This window comes from Martes martes (genome assembly GCF_963455335.1).
Source record: "Martes martes genome assembly, chromosome: 2".
In the NCBI taxonomy this organism is placed as follows: Eukaryota; Metazoa; Chordata; class Mammalia; order Carnivora; family Mustelidae; genus Martes; species Martes martes.
In genome coordinates, this window is record NC_137889.1 from 31984167 (window position 1) to 32008247 (window position 24081).

General features: G+C 42.3%; 1 protein-coding gene across 1 annotated transcript in view; it reads left to right on the forward strand.

Moving 5' to 3' along the window:
* The window catches only part of UNC5D (unc-5 netrin receptor D), a gene marked incomplete at both ends in the record, with an annotated part of 232276 nt that overhangs the window by 137509 nt on the left and 70686 nt on the right, over positions 1 to 24081 (forward strand). The window contains one exon of the mRNA XM_080796286.1: positions 13930 to 13962. Within this exon, the coding sequence (XP_080652412.1) occupies positions 13930 to 13962 (33 nt within the window). The remainder of the gene's footprint in view (positions 1 to 13929; positions 13963 to 24081) is intronic.

Sequence of the window (24081 nt, forward strand, 5' to 3'; positions counted from 1 at the left end):
ATTGACGGGAACAGAGGGTGAAATTGGTGGGGTGTTAAGCTTGAACCGGAGGAGTAAGAGAAGCCTGTTCCCTCTCCCTCTCTTCTAGCAGATAGAAAACGAAGGGCTGTGGCTTGAGAAGATTAAATCGGTCTGCTTCAGAGGAGATTAGTGCCTAGATGTGTCATGAGACTGAAGCCAGAGGAATGCCACAGGGGTCTGAGAGAGGAAACCTTTAAGGTTGAGCTACCTGGTAGCTAATCCGTCCTTGTCAAAGATGTGAGATAGGTCAGTTCAACATTGACAGGTCAGAAAACCAAAGTATCAGTTGAATGCTGGTTTGGTTTCATTTCTGATGGGTAATTGATAAGAAAAGTTTGAATAGGCAGTTTGGAAACAAAATCAAGGGCAAAGACATCTGTACAGCAGCGGGTTCAAGTAAATATCCCCAAGCTACCTCTAATAATCTAACCGCATTGTCTGTTGAATGATCCGCTAAAATGACCTAAAGGAAGCTCCTGAAAAGGTGAGCCTGTAATCGCATCAAAGGAAAGGCTGAGTTGGTAAGCATTTTCTCTTGGACCATTCTGAGCTTTATTGTTATCCATTACAGTAATTACCTGGGTCCCTTCCCGGCCTTTCCTAGGGCACAGAAGAGGAGAATTTTCATTCTGGGTTAGCTCAGTGCATCCAAAACAACTCTTTTTGCTAGTGGCTTACAGAATGCCTACTTTTTGTATATAGGATTACAAAGGCTGGGTTTTTCTTTACCAAAACAAAACCCATCCTTTCCTTTGCTTCAGGCAGAAGAGTCCAGAATACCTACTTGACTCATTCTTAAACTTTGTGTTGGATAAGTTCGTGTTTGAGAGCCAGCTGCACTGCACAATTGCTTAATTACAGCATAAACTTTACATAGCAAAAGGAAAATGGCGCCGGTAGGATAACATGCTAGCACAGTGCATTCTTAAGTTGTCAAGAAGTTAAGTACTGCCTGCTAATTCTCCCAAGTAGTTTTAATATTAAAAACCCATTTCCATCCCATTTATAGTACATAGTAGGTTTTCCTTCTTACACAAAGGTTTTTCCTAGAAATACCCAACAGCTGCCTTTCTGTATAACAATTGATTAATTCAGAGTTGCCTTCATGTATATTGCATAGCAGAAGTGGATATAATATTGCAGACCCACAGGAGTAATAAGAATGTAGATTTGGACACATATGGTATCATTAGCAGCTTAGCAACAATTTCTCCCCCATGCCCCAGTAAACACTTTCCCATTATGGGCCCCAATAAGAAAGCCTGTGAGTAACAAGCTTTAATGAGACAGAGTGGAGTGCCTCATGACTAAAGTTTCCAGTGTGCTTAATTAAAAAAGAAAATAAAGCAGAGATATCTCTATACTCATGTGTTTTAGTGAAAGCAGTTTTTTAATTCTACAAGGCTAAAACTGTCATTTTTGTGTCATGTCCTGAGTGGAATAGAGCATAAAGAAGATAAAGAATAAACCATATCCAACAAATTACCATAAAATCTCTCCCCTTTGTTATCCATCCATCATAGACTTCTCTACTTTTAGCCTTGTTAATAAAAAGATAAAGACATCTGATCATTTATCTAGCATAATCCTCCTTCCAAGTAAGGTTTGGCTTTCATCCATTGGTCTGTGATGGATGTGTATTTTGTAAGTCATTAAAAATCTATGACCCTTCTTATTAACTGGTTCTAAAACACTTAACGTGCCTTTTTAAATCTAGAACAGTTTTCTTCTGTCATCACCTTCTCTTTACTTCCTTATAGACCTGCATGCTACACATACATAGTCATGACAGAGGAACCTAGGGAAGAATTTCTCTCTCAACTAATTGAAATCAAGGCAACTATTGTACCTGTCTGTCTCTTCCATCCACCTTTTCCTGTCCCATGCCCCACCCACATATTTCAATGTGTACTTTTATACTATGCTTACATTGTTTGGGTGGAATTGGACAGAAAGTGCTACACATGCTTCAGAAACATCTCTGGAAGATGGTTTATCTCAGGCACATCTTGTTAACTTGGTTCATTTTATGAGCACAATTGAAATAAAACACCTCCACTGTAAATAGGAAGGACTATAAAATTAAATTTGGGCAGCTGGAGAGCAGGATACATTACCTCCAGATCATATTACTTAGATTGGAAAAAACAAAAACCCAAGAAAAGTAAACAGATAAGAACAGATCCCCATGGCAGCGTGAACTCGAAACATCCCATTAGGAAACTTACAAATGTTTCTTAAGGAAGTGAAATTTCAGCCACAGAACCAGATAGTTGGTGGGAATGCATATTCGTAACAAAGTAAATAGAAATATTTGTAGAAGCCATACCCAAGAAGCACAGGGAAGTCATCAGCACTGACCTGGAACTGATTGTCGGAAGGTACAGAAGTTGAGCTCATGGAGGCCAACCCAGGATGGTGAATCTGGCATTCAGAGCAGAGGCTGAATAGCCTTCGAAGGTTCTCTGTGATTCTGAGTTGAAACTGGTTATTCTCCTTTTCAAAGATTGGAAATGGACCTGAAGCTTGGATTGAAAGAAATGAATGAGCCAAGCCTAGTAGATCTGGACATTTATCCCATAGGTGAAGAATAGGTTGACGGGTCAGGGCTCTGGGGTCAGACTGCTTGAGTCTGAATTCTAATTACAGTCCTATGAGCAAGTAATTTCTCCAAGCCTAAATTTACTCCTCTGTAAAACAGAAGTTTGAATAGTATCAGGGTACCTGGGTGGCTCCATCATTACGTGTCCAGTTTCAGCCCAGGTCATGCTCTTGGGGTTGGGAGATTGAGCCTCACATTGGGCTCCAGGCTAAGCGAGGAGAGTGCTTGTCCCTCCCTCCCTGCTGGCTCCCTCACTCTCCAATAAAATCTTTAAAAAATATATATTTTTTAAAAAATTTCTAATGGTGCCTGTTGAAAAGGGTTCTTTTTGAGGAGGAGCTAATCCGTGTAAGGCATTCACAGAAAGCGCTCTGTGTGTGAAATTAATTATCATGTGTGTGTCTTCTAGTGAAGGAATTCCTGTGGCAGAAAAACTATGTTTTCCTTATTCTGCTAAATATTGACACTATGACACTTTAGATATTTTCTTAAAACATTTCCTAATATATCTGATGAATATAGTATATCTAATGAAATAAAATGTACTTGTCATTAAAATCTATGAAATACAAATTGTGTTCTTTATACCATCCGGTTCTGATTGATAGTTGTGGGAAAACAGTGTTTAGGAATCATGATGTATGTTTCTTTCTTTCTTTTTTTTTTTTTTAAGACTTACGTATTTGAGAGTGAGAGGCACAGAGTTTGTGAGTGGGGGAGAGGCAGAGGGAAAAGGAGAGGGTGAAAAAATCTCGAGCAGACTCCCACTGAGCATGGAGCTTGTCCCAGGGCTCCATCCCAGGACCCTGAGATTGTGATCTGAGCCAAAATCAAGAGGCAGACTCTCAACCCACTGAGCCACCCAGAGGCCTGGGAATCATGATGATCCTTAAACACTGTGTCAAACCAGAGATTGAGTGTCCTTTCTCAGAACTTTCTGAACAGCTGAACAGAGAGCTCTTCATCTTCCAGTCTCCCTTTGCAGGTGGAACTTGGTCCGGAGGAGGAGAGAGGTGATTTTTGAGGTCCCAACCAGTTCTAAAATTCTATGATTCTCAGCAGTAATTCAAAATCACTTAAGGGGAAGGCCACAGAGAGGGACCTAGATGATCCCACATGAGAGAATCAGTCCTCACATTATTGACTGGGGAATTAGATAGGTTTCCTTCACGTTATAAAATACACCTGTTCTGACCACCTCCTCAGAAAATAAAATTTTATAAAGTGAGTCCTAGTTTTTCCAACACAAATTCAAAAATTCTTTTTCTCTAGGAAGGAATTCCAGCGTACACACTATGAGACTGTATATACAGATTCCAGAATTACCGAACTGTTGCCAACCATTCTGGATTAATATTTGTTACACGTTTGGTACTTCCCTTATTCTGCATTCCCACATCTGAAAATTAGCAGTTTTGCCATATTTTTCCATATTTTTAAAAAATACTTCCTAGGTTTGGTTTATCAGTAACTATGGATGTCCAAGGTCCTTTTTTGGACGTTTCCAAAAATCTGGCTTTCTGGCATGCAAAATAAACTCGTTCCATTTCGTTAGTGGTGTGAATCCAGACTCCACCTCTGCAGTATATCTAATCAGGATTCAACAGTACACAACTCTGGGTAAGAAATATTAGTCTAGACTAGAAGAAGATTTAATGCCTGAGATCATGGAGTGGTCCAGCTATAAAAGAAATGGCAAGAACCCAACAAGGAAGTGATTTAAAACAGAGTAGAGAATTCAGTGGCCTCTGGGGTGTACTACCAATGTGAATTAATAGAGAGGAAACTTCTTTGTGTTGACTCTACCTTTTCTCCTTAAATTACACATGTATGCGTCTCTTCAAGGTCATGGAGAAAGGTAATACCTAAAATGAAGATGTTAACATCATCAGCAGACATCCTCATCACCCCGGCCTTCCCCTTTCTCCAGAGAAGCGTCAGTATTACAACAAGAAAAGACCTGGCTTTGCATACATGTGTTTGCCAGAGGACAGTGTGAGTGTTCAGTGGAGTGGAAAATTGCCAAGATCACTGAGAAAGAGATCACGGGGTAGTAAAAAGGGCTCGGAATCAGGAATCGGGAGTCCTGGGTCTTTGTTCAGTTGTTTTATTAACTAACATGTGACCTTGAGCAAATCTCTCCGGATTCTGTGCCTTGCATCCATATCTATTAAAAAGAACAGGTTGGGGGTGCCTGGGTGGCTCAGTGGGTTAAGCCTCTGCCTTCAGCTCAGGTCATGATCTCAGGGTCCTGGATTTGAGTCCCACATCGGGCTCTCTGCTCGGCGGGGAGCCTGCTTCCTCCCTCCCTCTCTCTCTCTCTGCCTGCCTCTCTGCCTACTTGTGATATGTCTCTGTCAAATAAATAAATAAAATCTTTTTAAAAAATAAAAAATAAATAAAAAGAGCAGGTTGGGCAAGATGATTTCTAGATTTCATCCTGTGATAAAAACATGAAATTATTATAATTTTATATCTTAAATGTAGCTTGCATATACATGTATGTATGTATGTATGTATATTTCATAGGTAATTTTCAATAGCTTATGGTTAATACATGTGTGCATATAAAATATGAAAACAACACCATGGGCATGTCAGTGCTTTCAGATACTTGTTTTTTAGCCAGTTTTGAGGAGAAATTTTAATTTGTTTATATGTAGAATTAGCCATTTGGATGACTATCCAGCAGCATGAGGGGGGACAACTTCTACATATGAAACAAAGGTAAAACCATGTCAGCCTCGCCTAGAAAATGAATCAGCAAATCAAGCCTCTAGCATTCCATTTCAATTCCTTCACTGAAAGGCTACAATATCCTAGGAATTCGTACAGACCATAGGGAATTTATGGACCCTGATTTTGTATTCCACAAAAACTTGTTGAAGTATTCAACAAATACTTATCAAGAGCCTACTATATTCCACTTACTGTTCTAGGGACTGGAAATGGGTGGAAAACACAGAGATAGACTCTACGTGCAAGCCACTCAGTCTATAATGGTAGGAACACGTATGGCTAGCATAGGCACTGATGAAGCTTAAAAAAATGTACAAGTTGGGACACCTGGGTGGCTCAGTTGGTTAAGTGTCCGCCTTGGGCTCAACTCATGATCCCAGGGCCCTGGGATGGAGCCCTGCATCAGGCTCCCTGCTTAACAGGGAGTCGTCTTCTCTGGCTCCCCCTGCTTGTGCTTGCTCGCTCTCTCTCTCTGTCAAAATAAATAAAATCTTTTTTAAAAAATGTACAAGTCAAGGGTTCCTCACAATTTCTCTTTAAGCAAAAATTTCTTAATGCGGGACTGATATCCGATGTCTATCAATTGCTAAGTCTTTTCTTAGCAAACTGGTAAATAGTCATTAAACAACCACCCTCCTGAATCATATCCCCGTCCATTCCCTACCCACACTTCCCTATGATCCAACAGCAAAAGGGACAACTCTGGACACAGCAGGAAGCCACACGACCCTATGTCAAGGCCAGCACTTAATTGTAGAAGGTTTTTAATTTTCTATTTATTATGTTCAGTTAGCCAGCTTATGTACATCCTTAATTGTTGATATAATGTTCAACAATTCATTAGTTGCGTATAACACCCAGCGCTCATCACAACACGTGCCCTCATTAATACCAATCACTCGGTTACACCATCCCCCCACCCACCCTCCACTTTGTAAAAGGCGAAAGATTTATACGATCTGAAGAGAAGCCAGAGCATGCCCCCTCCACTCTGGAACCTTCAGTTTGTTTCCTGGACTCCAGAGTCTCTCATGGTTCATCTCCCTCTCTGATTTCTTCCTGTTCGGCTTTCCCTCCCTTCCCCTGTGGTCCTCCGAGCTATTCCTTACGTTCCACATATGAGTGAAACCATATGATAATTGTCTTTCTCTGCGGGACTTATTTCACTCAGCATAATCCCCTCCAGTTCCATCCATGTTGATGCAAATGGTGGGTATTCATCCTGATGACTGAGTAATATTCCATTGTATATATGGACCACATCTTCTTTATCCATTCATCTGCTGAATGGTATCTTGGCTCCTTCCACAGTTTGGCTATTGTAGACATGGCTGCTATGAACATTGGGGTGCCTATGCCCCCTCTTTTCACTACATCTGTGTCTTTAGGGTAAATACCCAGTAGTACAATTGCTGGGTCATACGGTAGCTCTATTTTTAATGTCTTGAGGGGGTTTTTAGATTTTTAAAGAATTTAGATATCATTCCTGCCTTAAGGTAAAGAAAGTAGTCATCAGGACCTTCACCAATAAGTTAATTCCTTAAATTTATATTATCTGAACAGTGTTTGGTTTTGAATGTGTGTGTATTCCTATTGTGGTTGGAAGGGAGGGAATCAAAGCAAATTAATTTATTGGATAGCAAAAGGATTTTAATAGACATCTTCCCTTGGAGCCGAGATAGAAGCATTGCATTTTATTACTTTGAGGCCAATTTCTGATAATGTCTTTGTGGACCCGTGCTTAGAAGTGTTTGCAGCAACTCAAGAGCATATTTTACTCTGTTTATCACAAAAAAACTAACACAGAGAACCAGTGGGAATGGATAGAATTTCATAACTAAGATGGTATGGATTCTAGAAATTCAAATGATCTCCCTCAAAAATGAAATATGCAAATGCTCCTCGTGAACATGGTCAATATGGACACTGACTTGTCTGAGTTTTGAAAATGCAAAGGGCATTTCTATAAAGAGACCTCAGATTTGAAAGGTGGGGGGAAGACACTAATCATGTGCTTTGACTGAGAGCCAAATCTGGAAGGTCACTGTCAAGAGGAGTGACACCCATAAGCTCTCTGTTGTGTACCTGTCTGACCTCCCCTAATTAACATGATGGGATCTGGAACAATTCGTAGGTAGAAGATGTCCCTAGAGCTGTTTTTATTTACTAATAATGTACCTCGGGTCTTCTGAGTTTTTATTCAGGTGGGTGTTTTTGCCGTTTGGTCCCAGAATGTCACTAATTACCCAGATACCTCTGGCCAGCAGGGAAACGCTGGGAGAAATCTCTAAAACCTCCTGTTTTCAGCATTTGTCCTCTATGGATGTGCTCAGAGCGCTTTTTCAAAGGAGCGGTAGATGTTGGAATAGTCTGTATAGGCTGGGTAGGGGGAGGGGTACAGAGGGGTGGGTGAAGAAGCAAAAATTGAACGAAGCCACTAACGTGTGTCCACAGTCTGATCTCTAAAGTGTAAGTTCTGAGCAGGATCTTTGAAATGAACAAAAACCAAAATACAGCGAGGAAATTAAAAACTCAAAAGAGTGGAAACCAGAGATGGGCTCTGTTAAATGCTCTTTTGGTTTTCCTGTGGTTTTGATCTTTGGAAGAGTTGGAGGAACACAGGGCTGGTGGTGGTGTCTCTGTGTTCTACTGCCTACAGGAACTTTCAGCTTCGAGAGGAGAACAGAATAGAACCCCCTCTTGTCATCTTCAGGGTCTGCCTGACATACTCAATCGCAGTGGTGTTGCCAACGCAAAGCCGGCTTTGTGTGTATCTAATTATCTGCCAGAGCTGATATAAGGCAGATCGGGCAGGCCCTGGGATTTCCTGCAGCCTTGGCTAGCATTCAGAGAGCCTAACACTCGTTCTTAATTATTTCTAGTTATGGGAGGGAGCGAAAGCATGAACAAATCAAACACATTGGTAATCAATAACATCAGCTTCTTTTCGACCAATCAGTAAATAATCAAGCAAATTTCATTTTTCCTCTGTTTTTCTTGCTGTGATTCTCTGGTTGCCGGGCCAATTATTCATGAGCTAATCATTTAAATATGATTTATATGTTAGGGACCCATAATTGACCGTGATTAAAAAGTCTAAAGTAAATCAAATGAACAGTTCCAAAGTATACATCTGGGAAAAAAAAAAAAAAATCCACGTTGTATTTTTTTTTTTAAAGTAAATCCTACACCCAATGTGGGTCTTGAACTCACAGGCCTGAGATCGAATCTCAAGCTGTACAGACTGAGCCAGCCAGGCACCCCCCACCACATTGTATTGTAGTGACTATAAGTAAGATAAACTGTCCAGAGAGGTGTGACATCCCTGTAAGCAGAGTAATCACCAAAAAGATGATGAATGCATCAGAAACTGATATGTGCGTGAGAAACGGGACATTTTTACATAGGAGAGAGAAGGGCTTCCCAAGGAGAGTCAGTAACTCTGAGGTGAGCCTGGAGAGCTCAGGGATTGACCGGACTGGAGCTTAGATTGGTGTTCAAGAGCTATAGAAACGAAGTCACTTTTGATATGATGGGACCAGTTCATAGAAGACCGGAAAGGCGGGCAGAGCATTTGGCCATGACTTGCAGGCAATATGGAATCAGGGTTGACTCCTGGTTGCTGATGCTAGAGAATTATTCCACCGAATACAAAAATACCTAGAGAATGACTGAGAAAGGAGGCTTGACTGTTCCACTGACTTCAGAAATCAGCTCTTAAATATTTTAAGATGACAAAGAATGGAGAGTCAAAACAGTCAACACGTATCTTTGGCAGGGGTGGGGGAGGTGCTGGTGAAAAGGGTTTCAAAGCATAGGATCTATGAAGGAAATAATAAAGATGGTCTTTGGAGATGAAAAAATGGGGCATGACTGGTTTAGTGAAATTAGAGAATGGTAATAATCATTAAGTATAATGACATATGTGAATTACTGCCGTGGGGAAGAGTCTGGGCTCACTGTTCTGGTGGGTTTTCAGTCCCACTGAGCGGGCTCCGTGCCTGATTCTCAAAAATAGTGACAGAGACTCTGATTTCAAACATACCTGTATAGTCTTTAAAAGGAAAGGAGCTGATTTCAAATAATCAACCCCAGGTTTTAAGGAGCGGTTTCTTGGCCACTCTGTGTGGAGTTGAACTCATCTGTCCCCCAGTGCCATTTCCCCTCAGGCCTGCTCTCTGTACACCCCTGGGATAGGGGCTAGGGTATGCGTAGCTGACCACGCTTGTTCCTAGCAGAGAAAGGATAAGGCTGGCTGTGGGTGGGAGGGTAGGGGTGCAGCTATAAATAGCTCCTAAGAACAATGGATACCATGGGAATGCTTGGGGAGCATCTCTTATGACAGAGGAAGCAAGAAAAGTAAAGATGGCAAAGAAATGAATCATGGCCAAATATAAAAAGATAGATTGTCCTCTCTTTCCCTTTTTTCTTAATCATTTCTTATATATAAATATGTATTCCTCTACACACATGCAACACAGACAAAAGCAGATTGTAAAACAATATATAAAAGGCAATTCCATGTCCTTGTAGGTAAAAATGATCAATTACTATCAATCTTCTATAGTTTCCTGAAAATATATATGTATAAACATATATGTGTGCACATAGTTTTATATTTACATATATGAGGGGGGAAGCCTAGGCTGTGTATATATAACTTAAACATTAATGATGGTTATCGCTTGGTGTGGAATTATGGGTTTTTTTTGTCTTTGTACTTACATATGTATTTTATTTTGCATACACTCACTGTGTACTGACTATGTAAATAATAACAAAGATTCTTAAAGAAAATCTGACTGTGTAAAACATACTTTTGCATATAACACTAGGTGTTATATGCAACTGATGAATTACTAAACTCTACATCTAAAACTAATGATCTCTATATGTTGGCTAATTGAATCTAAATTAAAAAAATACTTTGGCATCTTTAACTTGTAAATACGCACAATCATTATAAGACTGAGTTGTAATGACATCAGTTTCCATTTACCCAGAAGGTGCCTCTCAGTGTCTAAGTTAGACCCCAGGAAAACTTGTGATTTTCTCAAACTACAGCTCAGCTGCCACTAGCTCAGAATTGTATTTTTCTGCCTGCAGGATACAGGAGGGCTCCTCCTGGGTCCATCCGTATACTGCGGCCACCCCAAAGGTTCTCAGAGAGGCAAGACTAGCTGAAGTTGAGTACACAGGGCCCCAGATTTGTTGGCGGGAAGTATTAGTACACTTGGTAATCACGAAAACACAAACCCCAATTAGTCAGGAGGTCTTGGACTGGGGCCCAGGCATGGGTATTTGCTTAAAAGCTCCCCAGGTGATTCTAATGTGCAGCCAACATTAAGAACTATCCCCCTAATGGATTAATTTACTAGGGGGTTATTTGAACATGGCCTTGGAGAGAGGTAAAATGAAAGCAGAAAGGATTTGATTGACCAAGGCCAAGTGGATGCATGGCCCAGGGCCTGTGAGAATGATTTTGCAAACAGAATAAAAGAACATGGAGTGTGGGGTGGGCAGTTCTTCCAAAAGAGAGGGAGGTCAGTGGGTAGACCTCTCTCTCGAGTTCATGGTAGAGCAATCTCTGATATTTCAAACTGGGAGAATGTTTAATGATAGCAGCTTGCTGTCAGGATACTGGTATCTCACAAAATCCAGCAAGGCCCAGTTTTGATGCTGATGCCAGGGGACTGAAGCTGTCTTGGGCACCAGAGGCTTCTAGCCTTTTCTGTTAGAGGATGCACACTGACACGCTGGACTCTAGACTAACAAACCCTACAGTAGAGCAGTGGCCCTTCGATTATTTTTTTACTCTGCTTTAGGAAATCATTCCATAGGAATTTCTGTGGAATGCCTTTGCTTGTTAGTCCACAGGTTTATAGTGGGTGAAAGCTAGGGAGCCCACAGAGGTCTCCTGGTCCTTGTCTTTTTTTCATATCAGGAAACTGAAGTTTTGACTTGTGCTCAGTTTCCTAAAGCAGAAGCTAGGACCAGACATGGTTTCTTAACTCCCTTCAAGAATCCCTGAAATCCATTACAGCTTCTGATTTGGACTTGTGACGTGTCTCAGGCAGGGTGGCACAAGGGGTCCTGTTTTTACTCCGAGTGACTGACAAGGATGTTCTTGTTCAGAGCATGTTGAAGTTATGTATCAGCTACCATTGATGGATACTGAACACGTGCTAGCCCTGAGCTATTGGCTTTATATTTATCATGTTTCATCTCCGCACCGATGCTCAAGGACATTATTATTTCCATGTTACTGTGCAGAACACTGAGGTCACACAGAATGAAAGCCACCCACGATGGAAAGCCTGTTCTAACCGTGAGAGTGTGCGCAGTTTCCACAATGCCACTGCCGGTCACGATGTCCCCAGAGCTGTGTCAGGAAGGGAAATGTCCCACTCTTCTGCCCCGTGTGCCCTTGTGGCCCGACCTTGTCTCATGACCAGTTAAGCCCTGGCTTTTCCGCCCCAGTCACTCTTTCTTCCTGTGGAGCTGCCCCAGGTAGAACCCGACCACCTCAGTGTTTTAACAACCTGACTGTATTTGATTTATTTTCTGAGGAGTGGTTCTATATCTCACCTGTTTTTAATGGAGTTTCATTTTGCTACCCAGCATAATCTTCATTCCTGTGGTTTAGGTGGAAGAAAATGCTGTTAAGCTCAGCGAGAGTCCTAAACAGATGTTCTGCATGTCTCTGTGTGTAACATTAGCAATGCATCACTTCCAGACGTCTTGGCCTGGCCTGCCAGCATCCTGCGCCCGTGCCAGACACGTTCCGATAGCAGGCAACAAGCAAAAACTGAAGTCAGGTTAAACCCACCAAAGTCGCTGGATTCTAAGTCTTGAGCGCATTATCATCTGGGCTGGGGGAAGGGCTACCTGCTCTCAGGCCAACTAGCTGCCCTCGATTCATGCAGGAAGGGGGATGCAAGTGTTGTCTGTTTTAAGAAACCTGACGGTGTAAAAATCTGAATGTGATCCTATCCTCTTGAGCAAATTATCTTTTATGAAGATTTTTCATTTTAAAGAGAGATTTGTCAGGAGTGATCCCTTGCCAATTAACCTTCTCCTTGTAATGAGAAAAAAACAATGGTGGTGCCATTGCGAGAGTGTGACTTACAACTTTTAAAAGCTCCTTCCGTAACAAATCGGATGGCAGAACACATGAGAGCTGTCTTCAGTAAAGCACACAGCAAGGGTGTTCTGTCAGAATCAGTATCAAGGGCAGGAGTGGTTTAGGGTAATACCTGTCTGGTTACGGATTCAAACTATAGCTGTGTCTCTCTGCCTGGGAGGGTTATGTGGCAGTCAGATTATGTTTCTGAAGTTCTGCAGTATGTACTGGGCGAGATTTGATGCCGTTAAACAGGTAATCCAAAATGACAGTGTCTCACCCCGCGTGGCTCGCCTTCAGGCAAGTGGAGGAAAGGGACCGTGTAAGGTGACCTCTCAAGGTCCCCCTGCCATAGTGTGACTCTGTGAATGATGAGCAGCAGCCTCGGAGCTTACAGTCTGACCATGTTCCGTCTAAGTCCTCGGGAGGGGACTCATAAGAGGGAGGGCGTGCATGCTGTGCCATCTTCTCGAATCTTGACGTGGTCACTAAAGCCGCATCTTCTCAGGTTTCTGTGCCGTGGGGGAGTTGTGTTAGCCTGGGACGGCCGGGGAACGGGGACTGAGAAGTAGATGGTCTGTGATCTAAGACAAAGTTAGCCACGGGCCCCAAGTCTCAAAGTGATGTACAGTGTTCAACAGTGATGGCAGACAGGGCAGGACAGAGTGGCTGGAGGGCAGTGGGGAGAAATGACAAAAAGGTCTCCCCTGAACCTGACCCCTGAATGGGATTTCTCTGTCCCCGTCACCCGCCTGCTGCACTGCTCAGTACCTTGATTAGGGAGAGATGATACACATTATAACAGATCTGAATGATATGAAACAAACAAACTGCTCTTTTCAGGGTGATGGTACACATTATAACAGATCAGAGGGATATGAAACAAGCAAACCTCCAACTAGCTCACAATACTGCACCCATCCTCGCCAGTGACAGGCACATTCCATAGCCTGGAGCTTTTTCATCCAGACTATGATAGCTGCTAAACCAGTGTAGGATCCCTTTAAATATGTACTCACGAGCTCCTTTTTTCCCCCATCACACAGAGTGAAATAACATCCCTTACCTGATCCGTTTACCTGATCCGTTTTCTGACTTTATAGAAAGTAGGGACTCGCTGGGAGCTCACTGCTCTCATCATGCTGATAAGAATCTAGCAAATGCAACAGAGAGAAACTCTAGTAAGCCTGAGGGAAAAGAAAATATAAAATAAAATAATAAATAAATAAAAGGAATGAAGCAATCACCCCAGGAAAATATTGCACAAGAGAAAAACACGAAATTAGAATGAAAGGGAAAAATATGAACAACGTAATCCATACCGTCTGCAAAAATAGAGAAAATGTTTCATTTATAGAGGTGGACATACAGTGATATAGGAAATCTGTCTGCTCCATGTAAATTTATTAAATGAAACTTTCTTTTTTCTCTTTCTTTCTTTTAGATAAAAAACCTCTTCATGAAATAAAACCCCAAAGTAAGTTATTTTTCCTCTTGTGAATATAATTCATTCTCATATTTGCTGCCTTACTGTTGTATTTGTTTAGGAGCCAAACAGAATTGAAGCTTGTGCGAAAGACCCAGGGTTTTCAGGGCTTCTCCTCATTGGGTTTGGAATCGCATATCATAGGTTGAAATTGAAAGGAAATATGCACACCCTTCCCCTCCCTCCAGTAAAAGTAAATCTCTCCTCTTGATGCTGCCTGCCTGTAAGTTCATTTCTCTGCAAATGTCATCTAGGATTCTTATTGCTGAGGAGATTTATAGCATTAAAATTAATAAATATTTGTCAGTACAAGCTTTCGGGAGAGCAGCCTTGGGCAAAAACCCAACCACAAGCCTTTCCACCTAGGAGGAGGGAGCACCTGAGAAGCAAACCGTGAACTCCATGGCAACTAGGTAGATGAGAATCCAGTATTCCACAGTGGAATCATCAGGACCTGCAAAGTTTGGTGTCAGTGCTGTCTCGAGCTCTCCATCCACAGGCTTGCCTCCTGGGGAGGCCTTTGCCTTATGTGGGCTGTACACAGCCAGCAGATTTGGGAAAAGCCGGGCAGCGTGAATGGTTGGCCGCTCAGCCTTTGACCCTGTGGTTTTCAGCCTTGGCTGAACTTTAGAACCACCTGGAGGCCTTTTAAAAACCCCAGTTCTCAGGCTGTACCTGGGACCAATGCAATCAGAATTGGGGTGGGTTAGAGTCCCTGTTTTTTGTGTTTAGCATATAAAAACGTTAATGCATATTTCAATACATATTTTTTCCCTTGAAGTATAGTTGATAGACAATACTATATACACAGTGATTTGACTTTTATGTACATTAGGAAATGACTGCTGTGATAAGTCAGTTACCATCTATCACCATACGTAGTTATTACGATATTATTGACTGATCCCTTATGCTGTACTTTAAATCCTGTGACCTATTTGTTTTATAACTGGAAGTTTGTACCTCTTAATCCACCTCACCTATTTCCCCCACCCCCCCCCACCCCTCGGGCAGCCACCCCCTTGTTCTCTGTATTTATGAGTCTGTTTCCATTTTGTTTCCTCATTTGTTTTGTTTTATAGTTTCCACCTCGAAGGGTAGGAATGCTTATTTATTAAAAGAGCCTCAGATTCCAATGTGCAGCTTGGGCTGAGAGTAACTGTCTTAGAACAATATTTCTCAAGAAGTGGATCAGCAACCATGTGCACCGGAATCTTGGGGTGTGGTGGGAGCTTGTTAAATATACTCCACCTCAGAACAGAACAAATGAATCAGAATCCCTGAAACCAGGTGGGGGGATGGGGGAAAGGTCCTCCTGGGGATTTGTGCATTCGTATGTTCTTGACATGATCCTGACGCACTCAGAAGTATGTCAGGCATTCCGGGGAGATCTTGAGATGGAAGAACCTCAGCAACACAGCTCTCAGTAACAGGAGAGGTAGCGAGCTGGCCTGGTTTTGTTATAAGCCTGTAGAAGACGTCCCTGGCCAGTATCTCCCATTTTAATACAAAGCGAATGACTTTAGATCTTTTAAATCCTGGGGTACTAAAATTCAAATAGCTTGGGAGAGCTAATAGCTTTTATGAGCTAACTTCTTTGAAGGAATTAAGACCCTGTGAGGATAGACAGAAATAGGTACCTTGGGACAGGGGTCAGGAGATGTGAGAGAAAGAGCCAGGAAAGCTGTTGGGTTCAGACTGTGTTATGTTGCTCCAGGCAGGCTTGAAAGATAGGGGGGGGGGGGGGCGGTTAACTTGCAGAGTCCAGAGTCGGAGAACTTGGCAGAACAACACAAACAAACTTCCTTCCTTAACTTTTTTCCCTGAGGTCCGCTGCCTGTCAAATCATGAACGGTACTTAGGGAGTGGTCCCCTGACATCCTGCGTGCTTGATTTTGAACTCAGGAAGGTTGAAGGTGGGGGAACCTTGTTGTGTATGTGTGTGTACGTGTATGAGGGAAGGAGGGAGGGGAAAAAATCGGGTCAGTGAATATTTGGCTTGAGCCTGTTTCAAGAGCTCATGGCGACAGCTGGACTCCCAACTGCCTCCTGGTGACATAGCCATACCCACCCCCTGCCCCACCGGTGGTCACGCGGCATACCCACAGGATCATGGGTATCCGTGTGGTGGCCGTAGTGAGAGTTACTTAGGAATGTGTTTTTTTAAAAATTAATTTCATGCTTAGTTTGTGAGTCCTGTGCCATTCTAATTTGGTTACATCTGTACTTCCAGCCATAAACCCCACAGTAGCTATTTCTAGTCCTCAGGGACTCCTGAATTAGTTTTTGCTTGGGGTTCTCGCTCATGAACACCATGCTTAATTGCTGGATACTGCAACGGAATCGCTTAAACTGTTTTAATTTGTGATTTCCTAAAAATAAAACCTTAACAGAATCAATGTGATTGCAAAAGGCTCCCAGAGGAATCCGGTTGGGGTTCTGTAAGCTGCATGGTTAGGAGTGCATTATACAAATTCAAGCTGTGGTTGTTCCCTGAAAGAGGGGCTTAGTTTAAAGACTACATGAATCATCACTGATGCAAAATCAAAGTCAATTATGAAGATAATTGAGAAACAACCTGTTCCCATATATAGCTGTGCTCATGATCCTCCGCAAGGCCTGGTGGATAGAAGACATTACTCAGAGCTCGCGAGCGGCGCTGTGTGTGAGCAGGCGGGCCGAGGAGCCAGCTTTGAGTTGCAGGGAGGTGTAAAGAGAAAGTGAGGTCTTAAGATATCTGTTGGCAAATCATAATGACAAACTGGGGAAAATATGTGCACCGCATAGCTCATGAAAGCACTTATTGTAAATGAGATAATTTAATCAATTACGTTTCCTAATGTACTAAACCGAATGTTTCATTTTCTGCTTCTGCACATCTTAAATTATCTTCAGGTGCTTTATGAGATTTAATCATAGTTAATAGAAACTTCATTACCATCAAATGTGCTTTCAATAAATGTTGTGTAACAATGTCAGGAGGTGCAGTAAAATATAGTAGGTTCTGAATGGCAAACACGCACCCCCAGAGTCAGACGGGAAAAAAGGCCGCCTTCAGACAATGGGACTCCTAGGAGGCTTGGGGCCGTGGCTTTTCTGAAAGGCCACGGGCTCCAGAGGAGTGGCTTGTCCAGCGTGTTCACCTTAGCAATGAAAAGGATTTCACTTTCCCCTAGAAAGTAACCGAGAACCCCCCCCCCCCCACACACACACACACTCTCTCACGGTCTTCTCTTCATCTCCTTTCCATGTAGCTGTTTTGCATCAAGCAGGAGTGGCTGCTCAGCACAAATCCCATTAGCGCGTCCAGAGTCCGGAGTCGGCCACCTTCTGGACCTTCATCTCAACTTTTTCCAAAGTGACTCTCTCCTCCTCTACCCCTGTTCTTCAGTCCCGCGTCCTGTCTGTAGTTCGGTCATACCGCACCGTCAACTCGCTTGTCTGTGGGTGGGACTTGGGCAGTCTCTGGGACCCCTCTTTTCCCTCTGCTGTCTCCTGCTCTGCTTATTACTCAATAAATCATTACAGTCTGCCACCCGGACGGATCTCTAGTTCATCAGCATCTCCCCATTTTTACTCTACCCATATCCATCCATCCCTCCGTTCACTCAATAGCTCTCTGTTGAGCGCTTGCCACGTGCTGGGAAGTGGTGGTGGGGAAGCACTGAGCTGAACAGGTGCAGTTTCTGCTTCCACAAAGTGGCAAGTTTTAATGAGTGGAGATGGATGGATGCAAACAAACCAGGAAAAACCTATAGTGCTGATGGTAAGTGTCATGAAGGGAAATGAAGCAGGGTAAGGGACTCAAGCAAGGTCAAAAGGAGTGTTGCTTTTTTTGTATAAAGTGTTCAGAGCAGGTCTCCGTTTAAAAATTACATTTAAGAAGAGACCTGGTCGGGGGGGACCATTCTGGATATCTGGGAGAGAGCGTTCCAGACAAAGGGAACACCAGAGGCAAAGGCTGTGTAGTGGGGACTTGCTTGGAATGTCTGAGGAACAGCAAAGAGGCCAGGATACCTCGAGCAGAGTGGCAAAGGGAGGAGTCCTGATAGCTAAGATCAGAGAAGTGGGATGAGAAGGGAAATTGCCAGACATATCATAGGCCATTGTAATGACTTTGACCAGAGGGAAGCCATTGAGCTTTAGTCATAGTGACATGACCTAATATTTTCAAGGATAAACTCCACTTGTTGCATTGACTGTTAACATAGAGGGGATCAAAGCAGAAACAAGACCTGTTGCAGTGATCTACTGTAACCATAATCTGTTATAGTAATCTAGGCTGTTCCAATATGGAGGCCCTAACAGTACCAAGGTTTAAGATGACTGTGGCTTGACGTACATAGACGACATGAGAAATTGTAAAAATGGGTCATACTTGGGTACCTTTGGAAGGCAGAAAGGATTTGCTGATGGACTGGATATCGAGTGTGAGATAAAGGTGTCAGGCAGGATTTCAAAAGTTTGGCTATAGCAGCTAGAAGGATGAAGTTACCATTACTGATGACGGAGAAAATGTGGTCTAGCAAATCCGGAGGGACAGTCAAGAGTTCAGTGTGTTACTAGTGCTAACTTTGAGATACCTCTTCAACATCTAAATGGAGAAGTTGAGCAGGCAGTTGAATATATGAGCCTCGAGGTCAGAGGAGAGTCCTGGCTGGTGACATAAATCTGGGGCTTGTCAGTGTCCAGATGATATTTAAAGCCATTAGGTTGAAAGAGATCCCGGGCTAATGAATGTGTGTGGAGACAGGGAAGAAAGCGGAGGACTGAGCCCTGCGGGGCATCAACATTTAGATGCAGATGAGGTCAGAAGTCACTGCAGTGAAGACAGAAAAGTAATAGCTGGCAGAGTAAGAGAAAAACCAAAAGAAAAGAAAATGGCATCCCAAAGAAGAGTTTAAAAAGTTCAGGCCATCTTCATTCCCAGCCAGAATTTCTACAGTGGCCTCCCTGGATTCAGTCTTGCCCGTCATCAATGTATCTGATCTTTCTAAAACGTAAATTCTTGTCGTACCATCTCCATGTTTAAAGCTCTTCAATTGCTCACTGTTCGTTCTAAGATCAAGTCCAAGGTACTGAACAGGTATCTGATCTGGCCTCAGCTTCCCTTTCTTAATCATCTCTCTCAATCAGCGTCATCATTACGTAAGCTCCTTCCTACCTGCTCACCACTTCCTATATTCTTCAGCCAGATAAAGCTTTTGGGTTTTCTGAATACCCTCTGCCCATTTTCACATGTACATTCTGCTACTTCTGCCCAACAACTTGTTCCCACCACCTGCTCCTTAACTTGTTAAGCTCATTCTTCCTTCATCTCCTCTGCAAGATCTTCATCCACCCAGCCTCCGAGCGCTGGTCCAGTAATTTACCCAATATCAGACAATTTCCCTAATTCTCTCCTCTATTATCATTGACTTGATGCTGGTCTGCATTCCCATTCTTGGACATAATCCCTGCCTGTAGGTAGATAGTATAGAGTCTTATTTACTCTTAGACCTGTAGCATTCACCACTGGCCTAGTATGAACTAGATGCTCAGAAAACACTTGAGTTAATGCCTTATATCCTCCTGTTAACTCCTTGTGGAGACTTTTATTGTTTAAGGTGAAAATAAAGTCTGCTTCTAAATATTTTAACTCATTTATGTAGTAGCTATTTATTAGACAATTGTTGTATATAAATAGTCTTGTCCCAGTGAAACATGAGGGAAAAATAAGAAATGTTTCATCCCACAATTTCGGTACAACATAGAAGATGATAAATGACTTGAGAAAAGGGGAAGGAACAATCTCGAATAATCATTTATTTTGTACCAGATATGAAGTTAAAGCCCAAAAGGTACGCTTTCCAGAACCATTTCCATTAAAAAATGGCCCAAATGTGTCCTTAAAGACTAAAAACAAGATATACTTTTCTCACTAACACCCATCCCATTCTGTATCTTTTCCAAAAATGTACTGCCTTCATCCATATTGGAATTATATGGAGCCTGGGAATCACCATCTTCTGGGCTTCACAGGGCTAGGGAATGCCTCAGAAGATATGGGGCCCACACTACATTTAGATATTCTTTTTTTTTGGTAAGATTTTATTTATTTATTTATTTGACAGAGAAATCACAAGTAGGCAGAGAGGCAGGCAGAGGGAGAGGGGGAAGCAGACTCCCCACTGAGCAGAAAGCCCCACACGGGGCTCGATCCCAGGACCCCGAGACCACGACCTGAGCCGAAGGCAGAGGCCTAACCCACTGAGCCACCCAGGTGCCCCTACATTTAGATACTCTTTTTTATGAAGACTTGAATAGTGCCTTGAGCCCATAGAACTGTCTGCGACTTTGGGACCTACCTTTACATTCTCAACAGAATTTTAGGCTCTTCTAAGCTAACATTAGGCTACTGGCATCAATGCTGATCTTCTAACCATGCTTTAAAACACTTTTTTTTTTTTTTTGGCCCATCATTTTTCTTTACCTCCTGCTGATTATTTTCAATTACATAAATACAGCACTTTCTGCAAATTGCATGACTTGCTTTGTCCTTCAGGATCATCCCTACTGTGAATCAATCCAATATGTCTTTATAGGCAACATTTGTAATTTTCTTACCACTTCCAATACCCTTATTATCCAATTTTTATCCTATCATGAGTGTGTGTCTTTTCTTACTACTCTTTTCAATGATATTGTTGACTCTGCCCCTAATGAATGTGATGGGAGTTTGTTCATTATATACTTCAGAACTAAGCACAGAGGAGTAGTTGATAGACCAATATGTTCTTCAGCAAGAGAGTAAGTTGGAATATGAATTTTCAGGTCCCATCTTTCCACTTGTCGGTGTTTTCAAAGTTTATAGAGTTTGTGCCTTCAGTTTTTAGGATAGGACATTAAATAAAGTGAAGTCATTTTTCTCAAGGGCTGAAATTCAGCTGCTATTCTTTTTGACTCTATTCCTACTCCAACTTGGTCTTCCTGTCTGATGGGGAAAAGCACAGTTCTTTTGCAGCCAAAGGTAGAGTTACCAGATAAAAGAGAGGACCCTCTAGTTAAATTTAAATTTCAGATAAAGAAATTTTTAGCATAAGCATATTTCAGATACTGCATGGGAGATACACTAACATTATTGTTGATCTGAAATTCAAGTTTAACTGTGTCATATTGTTATTTGCTAAATCTGGCAGCTTTGGTTGAAAGGAGGAGTATAACATGCATGAATGTGCACTATCAAAAAACATTTTATAAAGTAGATTACCCTTATTGCCAGTCTTGGAAGAATGGTTAAAATTGAAATAGATATTAGAGGGGCAGGCTTTTCAGTAGGAGCAAAAAATCTGATTCAAAAAAAAAAAAAAAATTCTCCTGGAGTACAAGGTCTACTTGAAAAAATGAGTAATCAGACTTGGCCAGAGAGTAGGGTCCATATGAATGAGAAGTGGGTGAAAGCTTTTGAAAAATGGGATGGTGCAGAGCATAAAGGATCTTGAGCCATAATGTAAGTCCTATTGGAGTGGACTCAGTTCATACTGGAGAGTCGTTGAGAGGTGTTGGAGTGGCAGTACCAGGACTGTGTTTGGGAAGACGAATCCACATGTAAAATGGCTCTGAGTGACCAAGACTGTGTATATTAAGAAAGATGAGACCATACACTACGGGTGTCAAGTGGGGTGTTTCCTACTGAGATTGAGACGTAAGAGGCACTGGAGATGTAACGAGTAAGATGTGTGAGTGGTTTGGGGAAGGGCTCAATGGGGACGAAATGAAAGCTGACTCTTCATTCTCACTCATGGTGTCACATTACCTGAAAAAGGGAATTCCAGAGAAGGAAATATTTGAAGAGATAAGAATGATGAATCTAGAAGTCAGATGGCAGATCTGAGATGTTAGCACAATAGGCAAGTAGTTTTGTCCAATGAGCAGGAAGGAGATGTGGCCTGAGGTCTGCAGACAGGAGATGAGACAGGAGATCACCAATGGAGAGTGTTAGGTATCAAGGAAAGAGCACTGAGAGCGATTATCCAATTAGACTGGCCTGGAGAAAGGAAAGGGGCTAAGAACTGACCTTTCAAGTCTGTTATAGAACCTTGAGAGTGGAGGGTGGTTACTAAGTAAGAAAGAAGAAGGTAGGGGAATCGAGTTTAAGGAACGTTTTTTCCTCTCTCTAGACGGAGGGTTGGCTTGGCTGGTCCACCACTGCAGAGCAGTGGGAAGGAGTAAGATAGAGAACATGACTGTTGAGGCAGTGGTTGTAAATAACCTTCAAGAAGGAACAGTGATTTGGCAGAAAGACAGACCTTAACGGGCAAGAGAACAACCAAATATAGAGATACTGGACTAATTAAATGATCATACAGCCTGGCAACAGATGAGGCAAATGTAAAAAGAAATGAAGTGTTTCTCTAGGTTCTAACAGAAAGACCTACAAGATACTGTATGTGGAAACAGCGACAAAAAAGTGAAGGACAGTAAAGGAAATATAATGTGGAGTCTTTGGGATAAAAAAAGATTAAGGACGTTCACACACACACACACCCCACCCAAAAGTCTCAAAGATACTATCAAGACTGCTTCTGGAGAAGAGCTAGTTGGAGGATGCATTTTCTCCTTGCATACTGTCCATTTTTATATTTCCTAAAACATTTTCTCCCCTTACGTATACAGGTTTTCCCTAAACCAGGATAGCAGTTAACTGGTTAAAGAAATTATGCATTAAGAAAACACATACTGGGGCACCTGGGTGGCTCAGTGGGTTAAGGGTTAAGCCTCTGCCTTCGGCTCGGGTCATGATCTTAGGGTCCTGGGATCAAGTCCCGCATCAGGCTCTCTGCTCACCAGGGGTCTGCTTCCCCCTCTCTCTCGGCCTGCCTCTCTGCCTACTTGTGATCTCTCTCTCTCTCTCTCTCTGTTAAATAAATAAATAAAATCTTTAAAAAAAAAATAAAAACACATACTAAGAAATGCTGGATGTTTAAAAAAAAATGCTCAAAGTTCTTTTATACAAAGAGCTAAGAATCCATGGATATAGAGAAGACCGCATCTTTGAGAAGTTTATCTGAGAGGAAGTTGGGGGAAGGATTTGGGGAGAGGTGATTTAAGACTAGACTGCGTGTGGAGGCAGAGGGCAAGGCTCCAGTACAGAGGAAAAGTTTGAAGATGCAAGACCAAATGGGAATAATGAATGAGTCCGGGTCCCAGTGGAGGCGGGAGAGGGCAGAATCGGAGCCGGCCTGACAGAAAAGGAGCAGCTCTTCGGGGAACAGAGAAAAGGGAAGGAAATGTGGGTGAAGAAGCCGAGGAATTTTCGAGTTGCAGGGGAGTGAGCTCGCATGGGGCGGCCTCCATTTCTTCAGCTAGAGAGAAGGGCAGGCAAGCAGGAGGGCGCTTATTGAACTAGAACGGCACAGGGCACATAGTGAGCGCATTTCAGAATTGACACTTCGGTCATTCCTTACAACAGTAAAACGACACCACCACAAGAACAATAATGAGGTTTTTGACGGGAGATCAGAAAAGTGGAGGTGCTGATTGGTGAATGGGTTATAAGATTCCAAGCCGTGCAACTATAATTGGAATGGTTCCCCATGGTTGGCCGTGGCTGGCCATTTAAAAGCTATTTTCTGATGTGTTATTAAAAAACTTTGCCTCTCAAAGACAGCAAGGATAAACCACTGTAACAGTAATTTCTGTTGTATGATATGTCAGCATCTAATTAAATATTCTGGCACATGACCTTGTATCCGCAGCACTGGCTGTGCAAGGGGCCAGGGGCAGGTCCTGAGATGCCTGGGAGCTGCCCTTCTAGGGGAGTGAGCACAGCAACGGCTTCTTTCATCTTCCATCTGTGAACTTTGATGGTGTGGGTTCCTTGATAATTCACTGTCTCTAGTATATGTCAATTCAGGTTGTTGGTTTTTCTCCTGAAATGGCAGCAGTGGTCATTCTACCATATTTAATCAGAGATAGGATTTGCTATGCTCCTTTATTAATTTTGTGTAGCTATCTAATTCTATAAAATAGATTTTAATCTGATATATAGTTAAGCTCATAACATGAGAATTGAATTATATTCCCACTAATTAGTGGCAATGATCAGTGTTTCACATGGGAGTCATGTGA